General features: G+C 53.0%; 1 protein-coding gene across 1 annotated transcript; it reads right to left on the reverse strand.

Annotated features, from left to right (window-relative positions):
• Positions 1–8,352: 8,352 nt before the first annotated feature.
• Positions 8,353–23,743, reverse strand: RAB11FIP4 (RAB11 family interacting protein 4). Its single transcript, XM_040435323.1, has 13 exons — positions 23,598–23,743; positions 20,797–21,008; positions 20,440–20,619; positions 20,227–20,361; positions 19,523–19,558; positions 19,336–19,435; positions 19,159–19,262; positions 18,915–19,055; positions 18,732–18,813; positions 18,270–18,407; positions 18,043–18,201; positions 14,347–14,490; positions 8,353–9,201 (listed from the first exon to the last, which is right to left on the reverse strand). The coding sequence occupies exons 2-13, from the start codon at positions 20,985–20,987 to the stop codon at positions 9,085–9,087; spliced, it is 1,527 nt and encodes a 508-aa protein (XP_040291257.1). The 5' UTR covers positions 20,988–21,008; positions 23,598–23,743; the 3' UTR covers positions 8,353–9,084.
• Between the last annotated feature and the right edge of the window lie 929 nt (positions 23,744–24,672).

Below are 24,672 nucleotides of genomic sequence, written 5' to 3' on the forward strand. Positions count from 1 at the left end.
TAACAGTGACCTCCACAGTGCCCACCCCTTTAACAGTGACCTCCACATTGCCCGTCCCTTAAATAGTGATCGTCCCTTTAACAGTGACTTCCACAGTGCCTGCCCCTTTAACAGAGACCTCCCCAGAGCCTGCCCCTTTAATATTGACCACCGCATTAACAGTGACCTTCACAGTGCCCGCCCCTTTAACAGAGACCTCCCCAGAGCCCGCCCCTTTAATAGTGACCTCCACAGTGTTTGACTTCTTAACAGTGACCTCCACAATGCCCACCCCCTTATCAGTGACGGCCCCCTTAACAGTGACCTCTACATTGCCTGTCCCTTTAGTTGTGCCCACCCCTCTAACAGTGACCTCCACAGTGCCCGCCCCTTCAACAGTGACCTCCACAGTGCCTGCCCCTTTAACAGTGACCTCCACAGTGCCCGCCCCATTAATATTGACCACCGCATTAACAGTGACCTTCATAGTGCCCGCCCCTTTAACATTGACCACCCCTTTAGCAGTGACCTTCATAGTGCCCGCCCCTTTAACAGTGCCTTCCCCTTTAACAGTGACTTCCACAGTGCACGCCCCTTTAACAGTGACCTCCGCACTGCCTGCCCCTTTAACAGTGACCTCCGCACTGCCCATCCCTTAAACAGTGACCTTCATAGTGCCCGCCCCTTTAACAGTGACCGCCACAGTGCACACCCCCTTTAGCAGAGACCACCACAGTGCCTGCACCTTTAATATTGACCACCGCATTAACAGTGACCTTCACAGTGCCCGCCCCTTTAATAGTGACCTCCACAGTGACCACCCATTTAACAGTGGCCTACACAGTGCCCGCCCCTTTAATATTGACCACCGCATTAACAGTGACCTTCACAGTGCCCGCCCCTTTAACAGAGACCTCCACAGAGCCCGCCCCTTTAATAGTGACCTCCACAGTGTTTGACTTTTTAACAGTGACCTCCACAATGCCCACCCCCTTATCAGTGACGGCCCCCTTAACAGTGACCTCCACATTGCCTGTCCCTTTAATTGTGCCCACCCCTCTCACAGTGACCTCCACATTGACCACCCCTTTAACAGTGACCTCCACAGTGCATGCCCCTTTAACAGTGACCTCCACAGTGCCCGCCCCTTTAACATTGACCACCCCTTTAACAGTGACCTTCATAGTGGCCGATCCTTTAACAGTGACGTTCAGATTGCATGCCCCTTTAACAGAGACCTCCACAGTACCCACCCATTTAACAGTGGCCTACACAGTGCCCGCCCCTTTAATATTGACCACCGCATTAACAGTTACCTTCATAGTGGCCGAGCCTTTAACAGAGACCTCCACAGTACCCGCCCCTTTAACAGTGACCTCCACAGTACCCGCCCCTTTAACAGTGACTTCCACAGTGCCCACCTCTTTAACAGTGACTTCCACAGTACCCGCCCCTTTAACAGAGACCTCCACAGTACCCGCCCCTTTAACAGATACCTCCACAGTACCCGCCCCTTTAACAGAGACCTCCACAGTACCCACCCCTTTAACAGTGACCTTTATAGTGGCCGCCCCTTTAACAGTGACCTCCACAGTGCCCGCCCCTTTAACAGTGACTTCCAAAGTGCCCACCTCTTTAACAGTGACTTCCACAGTACCCGCCCCTTACTTCCACAGTACCTGCCCCTTTAACAGTGACTTCCACAGTACCCGCCCCTTTAACAGTGACTTCCACAGTACCCGCCCCTTACTTCCACAGTACCTGCCCCTTTAACAGTGACTTCCACAGTGCCCGCCCCTTACTTCCACAGTACCTGCCCCTTTAACAGTGACTTCCACAGTACCCGCCCCTTTAACAGAGACCTCCACAGTACCCGCCCCTTTAACAGTGACCTCCACAGTGCCTATGTGCAGCCTTGTTTATTCCGAAAATTACAGAATTTTGAGTTATATTTAGGCAATAACCATAGGGTGAGTATCTTCAAACTGGTTACGGTTTTGGTGTCGGTTTTAGGTATAAAAGACCCTGCATGACCTTTACAGTACCCGCCCCTTTAACAGTGACCCTAACCCTAACCTCCACAGTGTTTGCCCCTTAAACAATGATCTCCACAATGCCCGCCCCTTTAATAATGCCCGCCCCTTTAACAGTGACCACCCCTTTAACATTGACCACCCCCTTAACAGTGACTTCCACAGTGCCCGCCCCTTTAACAGAGACCTCCACAGTGCCCACCCATTTAACAGTGGCCTACACAGTGCCCGCCCCTTTAATATTGACCACCGCATTAACAGTGACCTTCACAGTGCCCGCCCCTTTAATAGTGACCTTCACAGAGCCCGCCCCTTTAATAGTGACCTCCACAGTGCCCGCCCCTTTAACAGAGACCTCCACAGAGACCGCCCCTTTAATAGTGACCTCCACAGTGTTTGACTTTTTAACAGTGACCTCCACAATGCCCACCCCCTTATCAGTGACGGCCCCCTTAACAGTGACCTCCACATTGACCACCCCTTTAACAGTGACCTCCACAGTGCATGCCCCTTTAATAGTGACCTCCGCACTGCCTGCCCCTTTAACAGTGACCTCCACAGTGCCCGCCCCTTTAACATTGACCACCCCTTTAAAGGGTTTCTATCACTTCGTTTCACCTATTTAGCTTTCAGACACTAGCGATCCGCTAGTGTCTGCTTTATCTAACCATCCTAATATAAGAGCTTATTGTCCTGCCGTTTAGCTAAAAAAATAACTTATATAGATATGCAAATGAGCCTCTAGGTGCTATGGGGGCGTGATTAGCACCTAGAGGCTCCGTCTACCTTAACAAACTGCCGCCGCCCAGCGCGTCCCTCCAGCCCGCCCATCTCCTCCGGAATGCGATGCTCCTCGTATTCGGCGCATGCGCAGTGAATGTCTGATCGCTTCCCTGCTCAGACATCTCCACTGCGCCTGCGCCGATGACGTCATAGTGCTCCGAGGAACAGGCGCAGTGGAGATGTCTGAGCAGGGAAGCGATCAGACATTCACTGCGCATGCGCAGAACAGAGACGCGCACGGAGAGGATCGCTTCAGCTGGAGATGGGCGGGCTGGAGGGACGCGCTGGGCGGCGGCAGTTTGTTAAGGTAGACGGAGCCTCTAGGTGCTAATCACGCCCCCATAGCACCTAGAGGCTCATTTGCATATCTATATAAGTTATTTTTTTAGCTAAACGGCAGGACAATAAGCTCTTATATTAGGATGGTTAGATAAAGCAGACACTAGCGGATCGCTAGTGTCTGAAAGCTAAATAGGTGAAACGAAGTGATAGAAACCCTTTAACAGTGACCTTCATAGTGGCCGATCCTTTAACAGTGACGTTCAGATTGCATGCCCCTTTAACAGTGACTTCCACAGTGCCCGCCCCTTTAACAGAGACCTCCACAGTGCCCACCCATTTAACAGTGGCCTACACAGTGCCCGCCCCTTTAATATTGACCACCGCATTAACAGTTACCTTCATAGTGGCTGAGCCTTTAACAGAGACCTCCACAGTACCCGCCCCTTTAACAGTGATCTCCACAGTACCCGCCCCTTTAACAGTGACTTCCACAGTACCCGCCCCTTTAACAGTGACTTCCACAGTACCCGCCCCTTTAACAGAGACCTCCACAGTACCCGCCCCTTTAACAGAGCCCTCCACAGTACCCGCCCCTTTAACAGTGACTTCCACAGTACCCGCCCCTTACTTCCACAGTACCTGCCCCTTTAACAGTGACTTCCACAGTACCTGCCCCTTTAACAGTGACTTCCACAGTACCCGCCCCTTTAACAGTGACTTCCACAGTACCCGCCCCTTACTTCCACAGTACCTGCCCCTTTAACAGTGACTTCCACAGTGCCCACCTCTTTAACAGTGACTTCCACAGTACCCGCCCCTTTAACAGTGACTTCCACAGTGCCCGCCCCTTTAATATTGACCACCGCATTAACAGTGACCTTCACAGTGCCCACCTCTTTAATAGAGACCTCCACAGTACCCGCCCCTTTAACAGTGACTTCCACAGTACCTGCCCCTTTAACAGTGACTTCCACAGTACCCGCCCCTTTAACAGTGACTTCCACAGTACCCGCCCCTTTAACAGTGACTTCCACAGTACCCGCCCCTTTAACAGTGACCTCCACAGTGCCCGCCCCTTTAACAGAGACCTCCACAGTGCCCGCCCCTTTAACAGTGACCTCCACAGTGCCCGCCCCTTTAACAGAGACCTCCACAGTGCCCGCCCCTTTAACAGTGACCTCCACAGTACCCGCCCCTTTAACAGAGACCTCCACAGTGCCCGCCCCTTTAACAGTGACCTCCACAGTGCCCGCCCCTTTAACAGTGACCTCCACAGTGCCCGCCCCTTTAACAGAGACCTCCACAGTGCCCACCCCTTTAACAGTGACCTCCACAGTACCCGCCCCTTTAACAGTGACCTCCACAGTGCCCGCCCCTTTAACAGAGACCTCCACAGTGCCCGCCCCTTTAACAGTGACCTCCACAGTGCCCGCCCCTTTAACAGTGACCTCCACAGTGCCCGCCCCTTTAACAGAGACCTCCACAGTGCCCACCCCTTTAACAGTGACCTCCACAGTACCCGCCCCTTTAACAGAGACCTCCACAGTGCCCGCCCCTTTAACAGTGACCTCCACAGTGCCCGCCCCTTTAACAGTGACCTCCACAGTGCCCGCCCCTTTAACAGTGACCTCCACAGTGCCCGCCCCTTTAACAGTGACCTCCACAGTGCCCGCCCCTTTAACAGAGACCTCCACAGTGCCCACCCCTTTAACAGTGACCTCCACAGTGCCCGCCCCTTTAACAGAGACCTCCACAGTGCCCACCCCTTTAACAGTGACCTCCACAGTACCCGCCCCTTTAACAGAGACCTCCACAGTGCCCGCCCCTTTAACAGTGACCTCCACAGTGCCCGCCCCTTTAACAGTGACCTCCACAGTGCCCGCCCCTTTAACAGAGACCTCCACAGTGCCCACCCCTTTAACAGTGACCTCCACAGTACCCGCCCCTTTAACAGTGACCTCCACAGTGCCCGCCCCTTTAACAGAGACCTCCACAGTGCCCGCCCCTTTAACAGTGACTTCCACAGTACCCGCCCCTTTAACAGAGACCTCCACAGTGCCCACCCCTTTAACAGTGACCTCCACAGTACCTATGTGCAGCCTTGTTTATTCCGAAAATTACAGAATTTTGAGTAATATTTAGGCAATAACCATAGGGTGAGTATCTTCAAACTGGTTACGGTTTTGGTGTCTATTTGAGGTATAAAAGACCCTGCATGACTGTTCTAATGAGAGAAGTAATCCTCTGCCTGATGAAGGGGACGTCATACACCTGAAACGCGTCGTCTCTGATTTCAATATGCTTTGGGCCTGAGGATTTTTGCGCCGTGCGGTAATACCAGTACAATATCTGAGACAGATCTGTCCAGTAGTTTCCCAAATAAGCCTTGTAAGGTGGACACGGACTCCAGAGCCTCGGATCCTGATGTTACGGATTTCAGTGTCCTCATGGAGGCGGTAAAGCCGGCTTCTCTGCTGATCTCTGCCCTCAGCCTTCGCCCAGTTCCTGGTCTGTCTCACACACTCTCTGGTCCCACGCCGCCTCGTCCTGTGAGGTGACTGTGCTGCATAAGAGCATGTGGAGGCCTGAGGCTCTGTGGCCATTACACAAGATGGCGGCCGCCGCGTGTCTGCCTGGTGGGAAAGAGGGGCCTCCATGACCAACAGGGGCTCTTCCTGGTCCTCCACAGTCGACCTCCAGCCGAACAGTGGGGGGCAAGCAGGTGTGACAGGAGAGGGGGGCTGTGTGGCCGCACTGGATCTAAGCGACATAAGGGAGAAGGCCGCCGTGTACAGATTGCGGTGAGAAGGGGCTTGCTGACAGTCTAGTGGCGGGAGCTCACACCAGACGCGTGTTCACTCCGCCATTGTCAGGACACGTCCCTCAAATAGCTATTACAGGTGAAACTAACACACGAGACTCATTACAGGCAGAGATATTCCAAGCCTTTGTTATAATTCGGATGATTATGGCTTACAGCTTATGGAACCCCAAAGTCTCAATCTCAGGTCCCCTTTGCTCAGGGGGTATGGATTAATTAGCCGACTAGAGGGCGACACTGAGCCGAGAATATTCAACCTTTTCACAAAATTCTAATTTTAATTTGCATTACTGAAATAAATGGACTTTGCACGATATTCAAATTTTTGGAGTTTCACCTGTAGATATCGCTGTGACAGTGGAAAGTACAGTGTATTTTCATAGGTAGGTCACACCGACCCAAGTATAATATCTCCCTGTCTCAGTGGTGCAGAGGAGCTGTACTGCCCCCATCAGTAATGTCTACAGGTCCCCCTCAGTCTGGTATTTCTGTCTCAATGGTGCAGAGGAGCTGTACTGCCCCCATCAGTAATGTCTACAGGTCCCCCTCAGTCTGGTATTTCTGTCTCAGTGGTGCAGAGGAGCTGTACTCCCCCCATCAGTAATGCCTACAGGTCCCCCTCAGTCTGGTATTTCTGTCTCAGTGGTGCAGAGGAGCTGTACTCCCCCCATCAGTAATGCCTACAGGTCCCCCTCAGTCTGGTATTTCTGTCTCAGTGGTGCAGAGGAGCTGTACTGCCCCCATCAGTAATACCTACAGTTCCCCCTCAGTCTGGTATGTCTGTCTCAGTGGTGCAGAGGAGCTGTACTCCCCCCATCAGTAATGCCTACAGGTCCTCCTCAGTCTGGTATGTCTGTCTCAGTGGTGCAGAGGAGCTGTACTGCACCCATCAGTAATACCTACAGGTCCTCCTCAGTCTGGTATGTCTGTCTCAGTGGTGCAGAGGAGCTGTACTGCCCCCATCAGTAATGTCTACAGGTCCTCCTCAGTCTGGTATGTCTGTCTCAGTGGTGCAGAGGAGCTGTACTGCCCCCATCAGTAATGTCTACAGGTCCTCCTCAGTCTGGTATGTCTGTCTCAGTGGTGCAGAGGAGCTGTACTGCACCCATCAGTAATGTCTACAGGTCCCCTCAGTCTGGTATGTCTGTCTCAGTGGTGCAGAGGAGCTGTACTGCCCCCATCAGTAATGTCTACAGGTCCTCCTCAGTCTGGTATGTCTGTCTCAGTGGTGCAGAGGAGCTGTACTGCCCCCATCAGTAATGTCTACAGGTCCTCCTCAGTCTGGTATGTCTGTCTCAGTGGTGCAGAGGAGCTGTACTGCCCCCATCAGTAATGTCTACAGTTCCTCCTCAGTCTGGTATGTCTGTCTCAGTGGTGCAGAGGAGCTGTACTGCACCCATCAGTAATGTCTACAGGTCCCCTCAGTCTGGTATGTCTGTCTCAGTGGTGCAGAGGAGCTGTACTGCCCCCATCAGTAATACCTACAGGTCACCAGCACACTGTATAAAACTAATAAAAGCCTAACCCTCTCCCTGCCAGCAGCAGCGCCTTGTCTCTACACTAGTCAGAGCAGAAGGGTGGCGCACCATGTGGTCCGGTATTTATAAATGCAGGGTCACATGATGCATCGGCCAATCACAGCCGTGCCAATACTAGGCATGACTGTAATGGCTTCCAAGTGCCCACAGCTTAATCGCTTGTTGATTGGATGCGCTGCAGCATTTCAACAAGCTTTATTTAAAGTACGAACAACGAACCCGGACGTTGGGGCTAAAATCCAGGTTCGGTATGGAGACACCAACATGCCCGGTACGGTCCCGAATGTGGTGGTCTGGGTGAGGGAGACTGCGGTGACGAGAGGGACCCGAGGGAGACTGCGGTGACGAGAGGGACCCGAGGGAGACTGCGGTGACGAGAGGGACCCGAGGGAGACTGCGGTGACGAGAGGGACCCGAGGGAGACTGCGGTGACGAGAGGGACCCGAGGGAGACTGCGGTGACGAGAGGGACCCGAGGGAGACTGCGGTGACGAGAGGGACCCGAGGGAGACTGGTGACAGAGCTAGGCAGATAAAAGGCACCTTCCACCCATGCCGGCAGTGGCCTCCAGCCTTCCCCACTCTGAGGTGACTTACCGGCTCGCACCACTATGATACTTTCCCCACGTGTAGAAAGAATAGTGGTCGGCCATTACTGTATGGGCAGCGTTAGAGGCGCTGGACTGGCCCCCCCCACCGACCAGTCTGTGTACCCGATGTCAGCGAGCAGATCTGCTCCTGGGAAAGCTGGGTGACAACACATGTGGATGTTACGGTGGCAGTCATATTGGCTCTCATCCTGCCACCAATCATGACATAAGGGGAAGAGCCCCAGTCCTATTACCAGTAGGGGGCAGCAGTGACTGGAGTTTCCCTTTAAGACTACTTCACTGGTTGATAGAGGCGCGGTGGTGATGATGATGATCATGTGATTTATTTACGTGCGTGGAGGCCACCAAACTCGGCCGCATTTCTGCTCAGCCTCTTACATTTTTACAATTCTTAATTTTTCACAAATTTTCTTCAGATCATTAATTAAAAAAATAAATTAAGTCGCAGTTCACATTGGAAACATACGATATCTGTGCAAGGAAGAAAGAGTCCTGGGGTGAGCCGTGTGCGCCCCGTCATCATACATGACATCCGGCGGTGTACAGACAATCAGCCTCTACAGCATACTGCCCCCTGGAGGCTCTAGTAGTGACCACAGGTAGTGCACCCCGGGGAGAGACCCTACGACACACGTGATACCAGAAAGAGCGCCCCAGAGGCTTCTGAGACCACCCTTAAAGGAGCCCATCCACCCAATAGTACATGTGAGTCACCACCACAACGTGCAGGCGGCTGAAAGTCTCAGAAGACATTTCCACTTACACCTTAGGGTCACGTATTTTAGGCCGAGCAGCAATGGACGTGACTGGTATCTTGTGGGCCCCCACCCCGCTGCAGCCATCTTGTATCACTTCAGCACTGGTGGTCAGTAGCGGCAGACAAGTCCATCATGACCAGGGAAGCAGAAGGGTCCTGATCCAGCCGCACTCTCCAGTCCTGCAGAGCTGCGCTCACAGTTTCCAGTTAGATCCAGTTCTGCCAGAGCAGCGTCAAGTCTTAAGGAATCTTCAAGATGAAAAGTCCAGAGGAAGGAGGCAATCACTGCTTGATCTCCAGGATGGACGGGTTGTGGTCCAGGATGGCCAGAATGATCTTATCCATGTATTGGCGGAGGCGAAGGTTAATCTCCTCCTGCTCCTTTAAGGCCTCCATCAGCTAATAGGGGGGAATACAGGAAAAATTAAAATCACCATCACTACTACCACCAGAATCACAACTACTACTTCTACCATCATTACTGAAGATGCTACAAAGATGGCTGTCCTAGCAGGGTTCCCTCAAAGCCCTCAGAGCTGAGAAGTGCACATCAAGGGAAAATTGATGTCCGCCCGAGAGATGTGCGGCGCGTCCAACCCACCACGGGCTGCCGCCAACTCCATCAACGTTAGAAAACCGGCCAGACTGGAAATCCGGAAACACAGGGAAAAAGAATTGGCGCTGCTGGTCTCGGAGGATCGGCTCCTCCTATTAATGTATAGAGGATGGACCAGGCAGCACTGAATGTCTGCATCCCCGGTGGTCTAGGACAGCAAGGGGCTTCATTCCACTATTCCATGTGGTCAAGGCAGAGGGTAATTTACAATATCTCTGGTCTGGGGCAGAAAAGGGGTTAATTACAGCATCCCTGGTGGCATAGGACAGTGAAAGGGTTGGCTTTAAGATGCCTAATGGTGGACAGTAACAGGTTAATGCTACATCTCAGGGGTCAAGGGTTATCCCGGCTGTAGAAGGAACAGCAAACCTTCAGCTTCCTACACTGACCATAGAGGAGAGCGGGAGGTATAGAGAGGACGGAGCACTGATCATAGAAAGGAGGAGCGATAGAGAGGACAGAGCGCTGACCATAGAGGGGAGAGCGGGGAGGGGATAGAGAGGACAGAGCACGATCATAGAGATGAGAGCGGAGAAGGGATAGAGAGGACGGAGTACTGACCATAGAGGGGAGAGCGGGGAGGGGATAGAGAGGACAGAGCACGATCATAGAGGACAGAGCGGGGAGGGGATAGAGAGGACGGAGTACTGATCATAGAGGACAGAGCGGGGAGGGGATAGAGAGGACAGAGCACTGATCATAGAGGACAGAGCGGGGAGGGGATAGAGAGGACAGAGCACTGATCATAGAGATGAGAGCGGAGAAGGGATAGAGAGGACGGAGTACTGACCATAGAGGGGAGAGGACAGAGCACGATCATAGAGGACAGAGCGGGGAGGGGATAGAGAGGACAGAGCATGATCATAGAGATGAGAGCGGAGAAGGGATAGAGAGAAGGAAGCACTGATCATAGAGAGGAGAGCGGGAGCGATACAGAGGACAGAGAGCTGATCATAGAGGACAGAGCGGGGAGGGGATAGAGAGGACAGAGCACTGATCATAGAGGACAGAGCGGGGAGGGGATAGAGAGGACAGAGCACTGATCATAGAGATGAGAGCGGAGAAGGGATAGAGAGAAGGAAGCACTGATCATAGAGAGGAGAGCGGGAGCGATACAGAGGACAGAGCGCTGATCATAGAGGACAGAGCGGGGAGGGGATAGAGAGGACAGAGCACTGATCATAGAGGACAGAGCGGGGAGGGGATAGAGAGGACAGAGCGCTGATCATAGAAAGGAGGAGCGATAGAGAGGACAGAGCGCTGACCATAGAGGGGAGAGCGGGGAGGGGATAGAGAGGACAGAGCACGATCAGAGATGAGAGCGGAGAAGGGATAGAGAGGACGGAGTACTGATCATAGAGGGGAGAGCGGGGAGGGGATAGAGAGGACAGAGCACTGATCATAGAGATGAGAGCGGAGAAGGGATAGAGAGAAGGAAGCACTGATCATAGAGAGGAGAGCGGGAGCGATACAGAGGACAGAGCGCTGATCATAGAGGACAGAGCGGGGAGGGGATAGAGAGGACAGAGCACTGATCATAGAGGACAGAGCGGGGAGGGGATAGAGAGGACAGAGCACTGATCATAGAAAGGAGGAGCGATAGAGAGGACAGAGCGCTGACCATAGAGGGGAGAGCGGGGAGGGGATAGAGAGGACAGAGCACGATCAGAGATGAGAGCGGAGAAGGGATAGAGAGGACAGAGCACTGATCATAGAGGACAGAGCGGGGAGGGGATAGAGAGGACAGAGCACGATCATAGAGGACAGAGCGGGGAGGGGATAGAGAGAAGGAAGCACTGATCATAGAGAGGAGAGCGGGAGCGATACAGAGGACAGAGAGCTGATCATAGAGGACAGAGCGGGGAGGGGATAGAGAGGACAGAGAGCTGATCATAGATGAGAGCGGGGAGGGGATAGAGGGGACAGAGCACGATCATAGATGAGAGCGGGGAGGGGATAGAGAGGACAGAGCACTGATCATAGAAAGGAGGAGCGATAGAGAGGACAGAGCGCTGACCATAGAGGGGAGAGCGGGGAGGGGATAGAGAGGACAGAGCACGATCAGAGATGAGAGCGGAGAAGGGATAGAGAGGACGGAGTACTGATCATAGAGGGGAGAGCGGGGAGGGGATAGAGAGGACAGAGCACGATCAGAGATGACAGCGGAGAAGGGATAGAGAGGACGGAGTACTGATCATAGAGGGGAGAGGACAGAGCACGATCATAGAGGACAGAGCGGGGAGGGGATAGAGAGGACAGAGCACGATCATAGAGGACAGAGCGGGGAGGGGATAGAGAGGACAGAGCACGATCATAGAGATGAGAGCGGAGAAGGGATAGAGAGGACGGAGTACTGACCATAGAGGGGAGAGGACAGAGCACGATCATAGAGGACAGAGCGGGGAGGGGATAGAGAGGACAGAGCACGATCATAGAGATGAGAGCGGAGAAGGGATAGAGAGAAGGAAACACTGATCATAGAGAGGAGAGCGGGAGCGATACAGAGGACAGAGAGCTGATCATAGAGGACAGAGCGGGGAGGGGATAGAGAGGACAGAGCACTGATCATAGAGGGGAGAGCGGGGAGGGGATAGAGAGGACAGAGCACTGATCATAGAGATGAGAGCGGAGAAGGGATAGAGAGGACGGAGTACTGACCATAGAGGGGAGAGGACAGAGCACGATCATAGAGGACAGAGCGGGGAGGGGATAGAGAGGACAGAGCATGATCATAGAGATGAGAGCGGAGAAGGGATAGAGAGAAGGAAGCACTGATCATAGAGAGGAGAGCGGGAGCGATACAGAGGACAGAGCGCTGATCATAGAGGACAGAGCGGGGAGGGGATAGAGAGGACAGAGCACTGATCATAGAGGACAGAGCGGGGAGGGGATAGAGAGGACAGAGCGCTGATCATAGAGGACAGAGCGGGGAGGGGATAGAGAGGACAGAGCACTGATCATAGAGATGAGAGCGGAGAAGGGATAGAGAGAAGGAAGCACTGATCATAGAGAGGAGAGCGGGAGCGATACAGAGGACAGAGCGCTGATCATAGAGGACAGAGCGGGGAGGGGATAGAGAGGACAGAGCACTGATCATAGAGGACAGAGCGGGGAGGGGATAGAGAGGACAGAGCACTGATCATAGAAAGGAGGAGCGATAGAGAGGACAGAGCGCTGACCATAGAGGGGAGAGCGGGGAGGGGATAGAGAGGACAGAGCACTGATCATAGAGGACAGAGCGGGGAGGGGATAGAGAGGACAGAGCACGATCATAGAGGACAGAGCGGGGAGGGGATAGAGAGAAGGAAGCACTGATCATAGAGAGGAGAGCGGGAGCGATACAGAGGACAGAGAGCTGATCATAGAGGACAGAGCGGGGAGGGGATAGAGAGGACAGAGAGCTGATCATAGATGAGAGCGGGGAGGGGATAGAGGGGACAGAGCACGATCATAGATGAGAGCGGGGAGGGGATAGAGAGGACAGAGCACGATCATAGAGATGAGAGCGGAGAAGGGATAGAGAGAAGGAAGCACTGATCATAGAGAGGAGAGCGGGAGCAATACAGAGGACAGAGAGCTGATCATAGAGGACAGAGCGGGGAGGGGATAGAGAGGACAGAGCACTGATCATAGAGGACAGAGCGGGGAGGGGATAGAGAGGACAGAGCACTGATCATAGAGGGGAGAGCGGGGAGGGGATAGAGAGGACAGAGCACGATCATAGAGATGAGAGCGGAGAAGGGATAGAGAGAAGGAAGCACTGATCATAGAGAGGAGAGCGAGAGCTATACAGAGGACAGAGAGCTGATCATAGAGGACAGAGCGGGGAGGGGATAGAGAGGACAGAGCACTGATCATAGAAAGGAGGAGCGATAGAGAGGACAGAGCGCTGACCATAGAGGGGAGAGCGGGGAGGGGATAGAGAGGACAGAGCACGATCAGAGATGAGAGCGGAGAAGGGATAGAGAGGACGGAGTACTGATCATAGAGGGGAGAGCGGGGAGGGGATAGAGAGGACAGAGCATGATCATAGAGATGAGAGCGGAGAAGGGATAGAGAGGACGGAGTACTGATCATAGAGGGGAGAGCGGGGAGGGGATAGAGAGGACAGAGCATGATCATAGAGATGAGAGCGGAGAAGGGATAGAGAGGAGGATGCACTGATCATAGAGAGGAGGATCAATAGAGAGAAGGAAGCACTGATCATAGAGATGAGAGCGGAGAAGGGATAGAGAGGAGGAAGCACTGATCATAGAGAGGAGAGCGGGGAGGGGATAGAGAGGACAGAGCGCTGATCATAGAGATGAGAGCGGAGAAGGGATAGAGAGGAGGATGCACTGATCATAGAGAGGAGAGCGGGAGCAATACAGAGGACAGAGCGCCGATCATAGAGGGGAGAGCGGGGAGGGGATAGAGAGGAGGATGCACTGATCATAGAGAGGAGAGCGGGAGCGATACAGAGGACAGAGCGCTGATCATAGAGGACAGAGCGGGGAGGGGATAGAGAGGACAGAGCACTTATCATAGAGGACAGAGCGGGGAGGGGATAGAGAGGACAGAGCACTGATCATAGAGATGAGAGCGGAGAAGGGATAGAGAGGACGGAGTACTGACCATAGAGGGGAGAGGACAGAGCACGATCATAGAGGACAGAGCGGGGAGGGGATAGAGAGGACAGAGCACTGATCATAGAGATGAGACAGATGGAGCGGCTTTGACCGTACGTCCACATGGGCCTCCATGGTCTGTCAGAGAGATTCAAAATGGCTTCCTGAAATTTCACCTTAAAGATTGGGCAGAGTGCTGTAGAATCTCTCTGCCTGATCCTTAAGGTGAGAGCTCAGCGTCCTGGAGACGGTACTGCGCAATTGGTGGCAGTTTTGTGGACCATGTGTGGTACCTTGTGAATACCCTGCAGCTGCTCTCACCTCATCCTTGGAGGCCGTGTCGATCTCTGCAGCCAGGGACTGAGCCTTGGTTTGGGTGGAGAAGAGATTCTTGGCTTCGTACAGACTGAGGCTCAGGATCTGCCCACTCAGGTCGTCGTTCTGGTCCCGGAGTTTCTGGTTGTCCTGGAGGAGACGAAGAGCGGGAATGCGACATGCTAATGCTGAACTATGAGCGCAGCTCTGGATGTCAATGGAGGACAACACTACCGTCACATTCACAGTTCAGCATCATGTGGACTTTTTACGGTAAGAGCGGTCAGACTGTGTGGACTCTTTAGGCCTCTTTCACATGGGCGCGTTTTCCGTGAACGCATTGCACCCGCACTGAATCCGGACCCATTCATTCTATGGGGCTGTGCACATGAGCAGTGATTTTCACACATCACGTGTGCGTTGCACAATATAGAGCATGCTGCGATTTTCACGTGTTTTTCACGCAACGCAGGCCCCATAGAAGTGAATGGGGCTGCGTGAAAATCACAAGCAAGTGCGAATGCGGTGCGATTTTCACGCACGGTTGCTAGGTGACGATCAAAATGGGGACCCGATCTGTATCATTTTCCCTTATAACATGGTTACAAAGGATAATAATAGCATTCTGAATACAGACTGCTTAGTACAATATGACTGGAGGGGTTAAAAAAAAAAAAAATTTTTTTTTTTTAACTCACCTTAATCCACTTGTTCGCGCAGCCGGCATCTCTTCTGTCTTCTTTGTTGTCCAGGAGGAAAAGGACCTGTGGTGACGTCACTGCGCTCATCACATAGTGATGGATCATGTGATGGACCATGTGATGAGCACAGTGACGTCACCACAGGTTTTTTTCCTCACAGATGAAGACAGAAGAGAAGCCGGGCTGCGCGAACAAGTGGACGAGGAGAGTTAAATTATTTTTTTAACCCCTCCATCCCTATTTTACTAAGCATTCTGTATTAAGAATGCGATTATTTTCCCTTATAACCATGTTATAAAGGGGAAATAATAAAATCTACACAACACCGAACCCAAACCTGAACTTCTGTGAAGTCCGGGTTCGGGTACCAAACATGCAGATTTTTCTCACGTGCGTGCAAAACACATTAAAATGGTTTACACTGATGGGGGAAGAAAACGCGCATTTTCCCACAACGCACCCGCATCTGTTCCCACATGTCACCCGCAACGCCCGTGTGAACCCAGCCTTGCGGTAACAGCGGTCAGACTGAGTGGACTCTTTACTGTAAGAGCGGTCAGACTGAGTGGACTCTTTACTGTAAGAGCAGTGAGACTATGGACTCTGTACTGTAAGAGCAGTGAGACTATGTACTCTATACTGTAAGAGCAGTGAGACTATGGACTCTATACTGTAAGAGCAGTGAGACTATGGACTCTATACTGTAAGAGCAGTGAGACTATGGACTCTATACTGTAAGAGCAGTGAGACTATGGACTCTATACTGTAAGAGCAGTGAGACTATGGACTCTATACTGTAAGAGCAGTGAGACTATGGACTCTATACTGTAAGAGCAGTGAGACTATGGACTCTTTACGGTAAGAGCAGTGAGACTATGGACTCTTTACTGTAAGAGCAGTGAGACTATGGACTCTTTACTGTAAGAGCAGTGAGACTATGGACTCTATACTGTAAGAGCAGTGAGACTATGGACTCTATACTGTAAGAGCAGTGAGACTATGGACTCTATAATGTAAGAGCAGTGAGACTATGGACTCTATGCTGTAAGAGCAGTGAGACTATGGACTCTGTACTGTAAGAGCAGTGAGACTATGGACTCTATACTGTAAGAGCAGTGAGACTATGGACTCTGTACTGTAAGAGCAGTGAGATTATGGACTCTGTACTGTAAGAGCAGTGAGACTATGGACTCTGTACTGTAAGAGCAGTGAGACTATGGACTCTATACTGTAAGAGCAGTGAGACTATGGACTCTTTACTGTAAGAGCAGTGAGACTATGGACTCTATACTGTAAGAGCAGTGAGACTATGGACTCTTTACTGTAAGAGCAGTGAGACTATGGACTCTATACTGTAAGAGCAGTGAGATTATGGACTCTATACTGTAAGAGCAGTGAGACTATGGACTCTCTACTGTAAGAGCAGTGAGACTATGGACTCTGTACTGTAAGAGCAGTGAGACTATGGACTCTATACTGTAAGAGCAGTAAGACTATGGACTCTATACTGTAAGGGCAGTGAGACTATGGACTCTATACTGTAAGGGCAGTGAGACTATGGGACTATATACTGTAAGAGCAGTGAGACTATGAGACTATATACTGTAAGAGCAGTGAGACTATGGACTCTATACTGTAAGAGCAGTGAGACTATGGACTCTATACTGTAAGAGCAGTGAGACTATGGACTCTCTACTGTAAGAGCAGTGAGACTATGGACTCTCTACTGTAAGAGCAGTGAGACTATGGACTCTTTACTGTAAGAGCAGTGAGACTATGGACTCTATACAGTAAGAGCAGTGAGACTATGGACTCTATACTGTAAGAGCAGTGAGACTATGGACTCTTTACTGTAAGAGCAGTGAGACTATGGACTCTATACTGTAAGAGCAGTGAGACTATGGACTCTATACTGTAAGAGCAGTGAGACTATGGGACTATATACTGTAAGAGCAGTGAGACTATGGATTATATACTGTAAGAGCAGTGAGACTATGGACTCTATACTGTAAGAGCAGTGAGACTATGAGACTATATACTGTAAGAGCAGTGAGACTATGGACTCTATACTGTAAGAGCAGTGAGACTATGGACTCTATACTGTAAGAGCAGTGAGACTATGGACTCTCTACTGTAAGAGCAGTGAGACTATGGACTCTCTACTGTAAGAGCAGTGAGACTATGGACTCTATACTGTAAGAGCAGTGAGACTATGGACTCTTTACTGTAAGAGCAGTGAGACTATGGACTCTTTACTGTAAGAGCAGTGAGACTATGGACTCTATACAGTAAGAGCAGTGAGACTATGGACTCTATACTGTAAGAGCAGTGAGACTATGGGCTCTTTACTGTAAGAGCAGTGAGACTATGGGCTCTTTACTGTAAGAGCAGTGAGACTATGGACTCTATACTGTAAGAGCAGTGAGACTATGGACTCTATACTGTAAGAGCAGTGAGACTATGGACTCTTTACTGTAAGAGCAGTGAGACTATGGACTCTATACTGTAAGAGCAGTGAGACTATGGACTCTTTACTGTAAGAGCAGTGAGACTATGGACTCTTTACTGTAAGAGCAGTGAGACTATGGACTCTTTACTGTAAGAGCAGTGAGACTATGGACTCTTTACTGTAAGAGCAGTGAGACTATGGACTCTTTACTGTAAGAGCAGTGAGACTATGGACTCTTTACGGTAAGAGCAGTGAGACTATGGAGCTCTCTGCCTGAGGAGGTGGTGATGGTGAATAGGACCTATTCTATTTTTTTCGGGAACGGAAGTGCAGATCCGCATTTCTGTATCTGGGCAGCACATCGGCCCCATAGAAATGAATGGGTCTGCAATTCCGTTCCGCAAAATGTGAAACAAAATTGCGGAGGTGTGAATTGGAGCCCAACAGGCCGAACTGGATGGACAGATGTCTGTATTCAGCCTTATAAACGATATTATTTTATACTCCAGTCACCTCCAGAGCTGTGCTCTTCCCTGCAGGGACTACTCTTACCTGTTTGAGGCGCCTGATTTCCTGCTCCAGCTCCGAATCCCGGGTTTTGGTGTTAAACTCGTGGAGTCCGGAGGAGAAGCCGCGTCCCCGCCCCGAGAGCTCGCAGTCCAGACGGTAAATCTGCAGATGTTCCAGCTCCTTCCGTAAATCTTCAATGAGCTGGAAGAGAAGAGGGATGAGCACGGGGAGGAGGTGGAGGCAGCAGCGCCCCCGGTGGTCACACGCACCTCCTGCGTGGCCTCCCGCTCCTGCTGGAACTTCTGACGGTTTTGTCGCAGTTTGTCCATCATTTTCTTGTACAAATCCATCTCATCTCTGAGCCGCAGACTGGTGTCCTCCAGCGAATCCGCCATCCGCTGCCGCTCCTGAGGACATACAATCTACACATCACACGCGGAGCACACACAATGCGCGGCGCAGGCGTCACATGCGGATGTTATCGCAATTCATGCGATTCTCATCTTTGTATTGGTGCCAAATCAATTAGAAGTAAGAGTTTGCACCTGCTATACCGCCTTCATAATGAGACCAGACACAAGCTGGTGTCATGGGTAGAGCCAGAGCACACGCGGGGCACACGTAACGTTTGGTGCAGATGTCACATACTACACGGCACACAGACATTCTGTGCACATGTGATGCATACAGTGGGTAGTGTATGTGGACACTTCTCACACGCATGTCCTCACCTCATCCATCCTCTCGGTGTGTGACTTCAGCCGGGTTATGGATGTCAGTAAATCTTCGTTCTCCTCCTCAAGCTCCTGGACCCTGAAAAATCAGACACCATCAACTGGTGGAGAAGGACTCCCATCATCCGTTCCCATGATATTGCCGGGGGCCCTGGAGCCGACACCCAGCCTCCTGACTACCTGGCAGTCAGCAACTCCAGCTCAGCGCCCTTCTCCTTCTCCAGGCGGCTGTAGGTCTCCCGGTGACGCTTCAGCTCCTCCTCCAGGATCTGCTCCGACCTCATCTCCTGGTCCTTCAGCATCTCCTCCAGCTCATGGACCCTGCAGACACAGAACGTGGTCACTGCCCGCCCACATGGATGGCGCCTCCAGGGGGGGGGGGGCTTGTGGGGGAGCGTGTATATACACGGGTGGCGCCCCTCACCTCAGCACAAGCTGTGTGTTCTCCATCTTCAGCTTGCTCTTCACATCTCCATTTGTCAGGTTGTCATTCTCCAGTTCGGTCACCTTCTTCTCCAGGAAACTGACCTGTGAGGAGACAGGAATCAGCCGAGCCCACCAGTAGAGGGCAGCTGCCAGGCCACCCGAGGGCACCCCTCACCTTGTCTGTGATGTCATTGTCGCAGGAGTCAATGCTGTCCCGGAACAAGTCCTCGGTGCTGCCATTACTGCTGCTCAGGTTACTGGTGTTCATCAGCTGCCTGCAAAACAGCGCCTCCACGTTACCGCTGCGCACCACAACCCCACCCTGCCCCCAGTACTCCCGCGGGGCCACCCTGTAAACTTACCTTCCAAACGCTGTGCTGGAGATCTTCCTGTTGGGGCTGCAGAAAAAGAAAAATGATATAAAATCCATGACCGCACAGCAAAGGGCCTGGCCTAGGGGGTGACTGCACCCAGACCAAACAAGCCATCAACTGGCATGTACCATGGAGACTGGCACCACCTCAGGTGAGCTACATACCACTTCACACCGCTCTTCTCTACATGGTATGGCCCCAAGGTCACCCCACTCTGCTCCTATACATAGTATGGCCCCAAGGTCACCCCACTCTTCTCCTCTACATGGTATGGTCCCAAGGTCACCCCACTCTGCTCCTATCCATAGTATGGCCCCAAGGTCACCCCACTCTGCTCCTATCCATAGTATGGCCCCAAGGTCACCCCACTCTGCTCCTATCCATAGTATGGCCCCAAGGTCACCCCACTCTGCTCCTATCCATAGTATGGCCCCAAGGTCATCCCACTCTGCTCCTCTACATGGTATGGCCCCAAGGTCACACTGCTCTTCCCCTCTACATGGTATGGCCCCAAGGTCACCCCGCTCTATTCCTCTACATGGTATGGCCCCAAGGCTGGTGCCCTGGGATGGGGTCTCTGATGTGTTATGATCAGCACCTGGGGGTGGGGGGCCTATATATTACATATTACAAGTAATCTTTTAGACTGCTTTGGCCCCATCTTACAGGACCTGGCCCCACACAAGTGTCACCTGCTGGCTTTGAGGTTCTTGAGCCGGGCCTCCAGGTCGTTGAGGAGGGTGATCTTCTTGGAGCACTGGGTGCAGTACATGTCCAGCAGCTCACTGTTGTACATGTGCCTCATCTTACGTGGCGTCTGTCCGGCACTAGATGGAAATATGAGTCACAGGGTTATATGGGTGGAGACTGGAAAACCAGAACCTACCCAATTGAGGAAGGTCTACCTGGAGGAGACAGAGGAGCCCAGGTCTGAGAAGGCGTTGGTCCTGCTCTCATCATCAGGGCAGGGGCTGCTTGGGGTGTAATCAATGTCATCACCTTCACCGTAGTCCTCAAACTGCTCCTCACTGCTGATCAGCGAGGCCGTGGAGAAGTCCGACGAGGACGAGGGATTGAGGAGGGTCCTGGAGATAGTGGAAACCGTCAGACTACCACAATTGTGTATAACCCCAGATTTGGTGGTGTCCCCCCACCCAAGTGTGTGAAAGAGCAAGAAGTCACAGAAACCTAGGTGCTGATCCGGCTGCAGACTCCTCGTCCCCCGGTCATTCCCACCCCTGCACTGGACACCATTCACTTACTGGTCTCCAGGAAGGTAGTGCCCCCCCAGATCCTTGCCATCCCCCCGACATTCATCAGAGGCTTCAGAACTATGGGTGCTCTCGATGGCGCTGTCCAGGTCGGATTCATGGTGGACGTCTCGCTGCCCGAGGGTCAGACCGTCCTCATCGGGGAAGAGCTCCGAGTCATTGTCCACGCCGTCCGCGTACATCCCGCGCGTGAGGTCCAAGCCCTGCGAAGACAAGAGGAAGAGCGTTACCAAGTGAAGGGCACACACCTCACCCCAGTACTGGGCGGGGCGCACACCTCACCCCAGTCCTGCGTTGTGTCCATTACAGGAGGGTCTGAGCTTTCTTATCGATTGTGCCATTGACATGTTAAATAGATTATGGAGGTCAGCGAGCGTGGACCGTGCACCCCCTGCTGGAGGCTCAGGATCCTGCAACAAGTGGAGGTCAGCGAGCGAGGACAGTGCACCCCCTGCTGGAGGCTCTGGGTCCTGCAACAAGTGGAGGTCAGCGAGCGTGGACAGTGCACCCCCTGCTGGAGACTCAGAATCCTGCAACAAGTGGAGGTCAGCGAGCGTGGACAGTGCACCCCCTGCTGGAGGCTCAGGATCCTCCAACAAGTGGAGGTCAGCAAGCGTGGACAGTGCACCCCCTGCTGGAGACTCAGGATCCTGCAACAAGTGGAGGTCAGCGAGCGCTGACAGTGCACCCCCTGCTGGAGGCTCGGGGTCCTGCTGGAGGCTCAGGATCCTGCACCAAGTGGAGGTCAGCGAGCGCAGACAGTGCACCCCCTGCTGGAGGCTCGGGGTCCTGCTGGAGGCTCAGGGTCCTGTACCAAGCGGAGATCAGCAAGCGCAGACAGTGCACCCCCTGCTGGAGGCTCAGGTTCATGCACCAGGCGGAGGACAACGCACCCCCTGTTGGAGGCTCCGAGTCCTGCACCAGGTGGAGGTCAGAGAGCGCAGACAATGCACCCCCTGCTAGAGGCTCAGTGTCCTGCACCAGGTGGAGGTCAGAGAGCGCAGACAGTGCACCCCCTGCTAGAGGCTCAGGGTCCTGCACCAGTCGGAGGTCAGAGAGCGAGGACAGTGCACCCCCTGCTGGAGGCTCAGGGTCCTGCACCAGGTGGAGGTCAGAGAGCGCAGACAATGCACCCCCTGCTGGAGGCTCAGGGTCCTGCACCAGGTGGAGGTCAGAGAGCGCAGACAATGCACCCCCTGCTGGAGGCTCAGGGTCCTGCACCAAGTGGAGGTCAGAGAGCGCAGACAATGCACCCCCTGCTGGAGGCTCAGGGTCCTGCACCAAGTGGAGGTCAGAGAGCGCAGACAATGCACCCCCTGCTGGAGGCTCAGGGTCCTGCACCAGTCGGAGGTCAGAGAGCGAGGACAGTGCACCCCCTGCTGGAGGCTCAGGGTCCTGCACCAGTCGGAGGTCAGAGAGCGAGGACAGTGCACCCCCTGCTGGAGGCTCAGGGTCCTGCACCAGGTGGAGGTCAGAGAGCGAGGACGGTGCACCCCCTGCTGGAGGCTCAGGGTCCTGCACCAGGTGGAGGTCAGAGAGCACAGACAGTGCACCCCCTGCTGGAGGCTCAGGATCCTGCACCAGGTGGAGGTCAGAGAGCGCAGACAATGCACCCCCTGCTGGAGGCTCAGGGTCCTGCACCAAGTGGAGGTCAGAGAGCGCAGACAGTGCACCCCCTGCTGGAGGCTCAGGGTCCTGCACCAGGTGGAGGTCAGAGAGCGCAGACAATGCACCCCCTGCTGGAGGCTCAGGGTCCTGCACCAGGTGGAGGTCAGAGAGCGCAGACAATGCACCCCCTGCCGGAGGCTCAGGGTCCTGCACCAGGTGGAGGTCAGAGAGCGCAGACAATGCACCCCCTGCTGGAGGCTCAGGGTCCTGCACCAGGTGGAGGTCAGAGAGCGCAGACAATGCACCCCCTGCTGGAGGCTCAGGGTCCTGCCATCTTGTGTCTCTTAATAGGAGAACCCCCAGGACATGATTAGATACACAGCTCAGCAGGGTGATTACACGCAGGGTATTATCCATCCATCCATACTCCGGAGTACCGGGTGATTATACACAGGGACAGGGTATTAGCTATCCATACTCCGGAGTACCGGGTGATTATACACAGGGACAGGGTATTAGCTATCCATACTCCGGAGTACCGGGTGATTATACACAGGGACAGGGTATTAGCTATCCATACTCCGGGGTACCGGGTAATTATACACAGGGACAGGGTATTAGCTATCCATACTCCGGGTTACCGGGTGATTATACACAGGGACAGGGTATTAGCTATCCATACTCCGGGTTACCGGGTGATTATACACAGGGACAGGGTATTAGCTATCCATACTCCGGGGTACCGGGTGATTATACACAGGGACTGAGCATTAGCTATCCATACTCCGGGGTACCGGGTGATTACACACAGGGTATTATCCATCCATACCCCAGGGTACCGGGTGATTATACAGAGGGACAGGGTATTAGCTATCCATACCCCGGGGTACCGGGTGATTACACACGGGGTATTAGCTATCCATACCCCGGGGTACCGGGTGATTACACACGGGGTATTATCCATCCATACCCCGGGGTACCGGGTGATTACACACGGGGTATTAGCTATCCATACCCCGGGGTACCGGGTGATTACACACGGGGTATTATCCATCCATACCCCGGGGTACCGGGTGATTACACACGGGGTATTATCTATCCACACTCAGGGGAACCGGGTGATGATTACAACAGGGACCGAGACTCCCCGCCGCTCGCTCCCGGTGTAACATGGCGGCTCTTACCTCAGGCTCCCAGTACACTGGGCCCTACGGACGGAAATCCGCAGCGGACACACGGGGCGTTCACTGCCGGTACCGGAGCTACCACCGCCCGAAACTAGAGCACAGCGAAGCGCAGCCCCGCCCCCCGTTACCTAGAGACAGCGCGGGCGGGACCGCCCAGAAAGCATGATGTCATCACAAAAGAGAACCGTGTAACCCCGCCCCTTACAGCAGTCAGCGCCCACTCACTGAGCCTTAAAGGGGCCGCGCACCCTGCAACCTACAGAGCTGACAATCCAACAGCCCAGAACAAGCACTGTATACCCAATCTAAATCTCTGCCACAGAGCTAACAATCTATTCCCCCCTCTCTCGCCCTGTACATATACACTGCTCCAAAAAATAAAGGGAACACAAAAGTAACACATCCTAGATCTGAGTTAATTAAATATTCTTCTGAAATACTTTGTTCTTTACATAGTTGAATGTGCTGACAACAAAATCACACAAAAATAAAAAAATGGAAATCAAATTTTTTAACCCATGGAGGTCTGGATTTGGAGTCACACTGAAAATTAAAGTGGAAAAACACACTGCAGGCTGATCCAACTTTGATGTAATGTCCTTAAAACAAGTCAGAATGAGGCTCAGTAGTGTGTGTGGCCTCCACGTGCCTGTATGACCTCCCTACAACGCCTGTGCATGCTCCTGATGAGGTGGCGGACGGTCTCCTGAGGGATCTCCCCCCAGACCTGGACTAAAGCATCTGCCAACTCCTGGACAGTCTGTGGTGCAACGTGACGTTGGTGGATAGAGCGAGACATGATGTCCCAGATGTGCTCAATTGGATTCAGGTCTGGGGAACGGGCGGGCCAGTCCATAGCATCAATGCCTTCGTCTTGCAGGAACTGCTGACACACTCCAGCCACATGAGGTCTAGCATTGTCTTGCATTAGGAGGAACCCAGGGCCAACCGCACCAGCATATGGTCTCACAAGGGGTCTGAGGATCTCATCTCGGTACCTAATGGCAGTCAGGCTACCTCTGGCGAGCACATGGAGGGCTGTGCGGCCCTCCAAAGAAATGCCACCCCACAC

This window comes from Bufo bufo, chromosome 6 (assembly GCF_905171765.1).
Source record: "Bufo bufo chromosome 6, aBufBuf1.1, whole genome shotgun sequence".
Taxonomy (NCBI): domain Eukaryota; kingdom Metazoa; phylum Chordata; class Amphibia; order Anura; family Bufonidae; genus Bufo; species Bufo bufo.

Excerpts from the sequence above, each read along its gene's own strand:
- RAB11FIP4 (XM_040435323.1), bottom strand. The coding sequence starts at position 20,987 with ATGTACGCGGACGGCGTGGACAATGACTCGGAGCTCTTCCCCGATGAG. Across the intron at positions 19,559-20,226 it reads AAGAACCTCAAAGCCAGCAG|CCCCAACAGGAAGATCTCCA; the intron begins GTGACACTTGTG and ends CTTTTTCTGCAG. Across the intron at positions 19,263-19,335 it reads ACAATGACATCACAGACAAG|GTCAGTTTCCTGGAGAAGAA; the intron begins GTGAGGGGTGCC and ends GTCTCCTCACAG.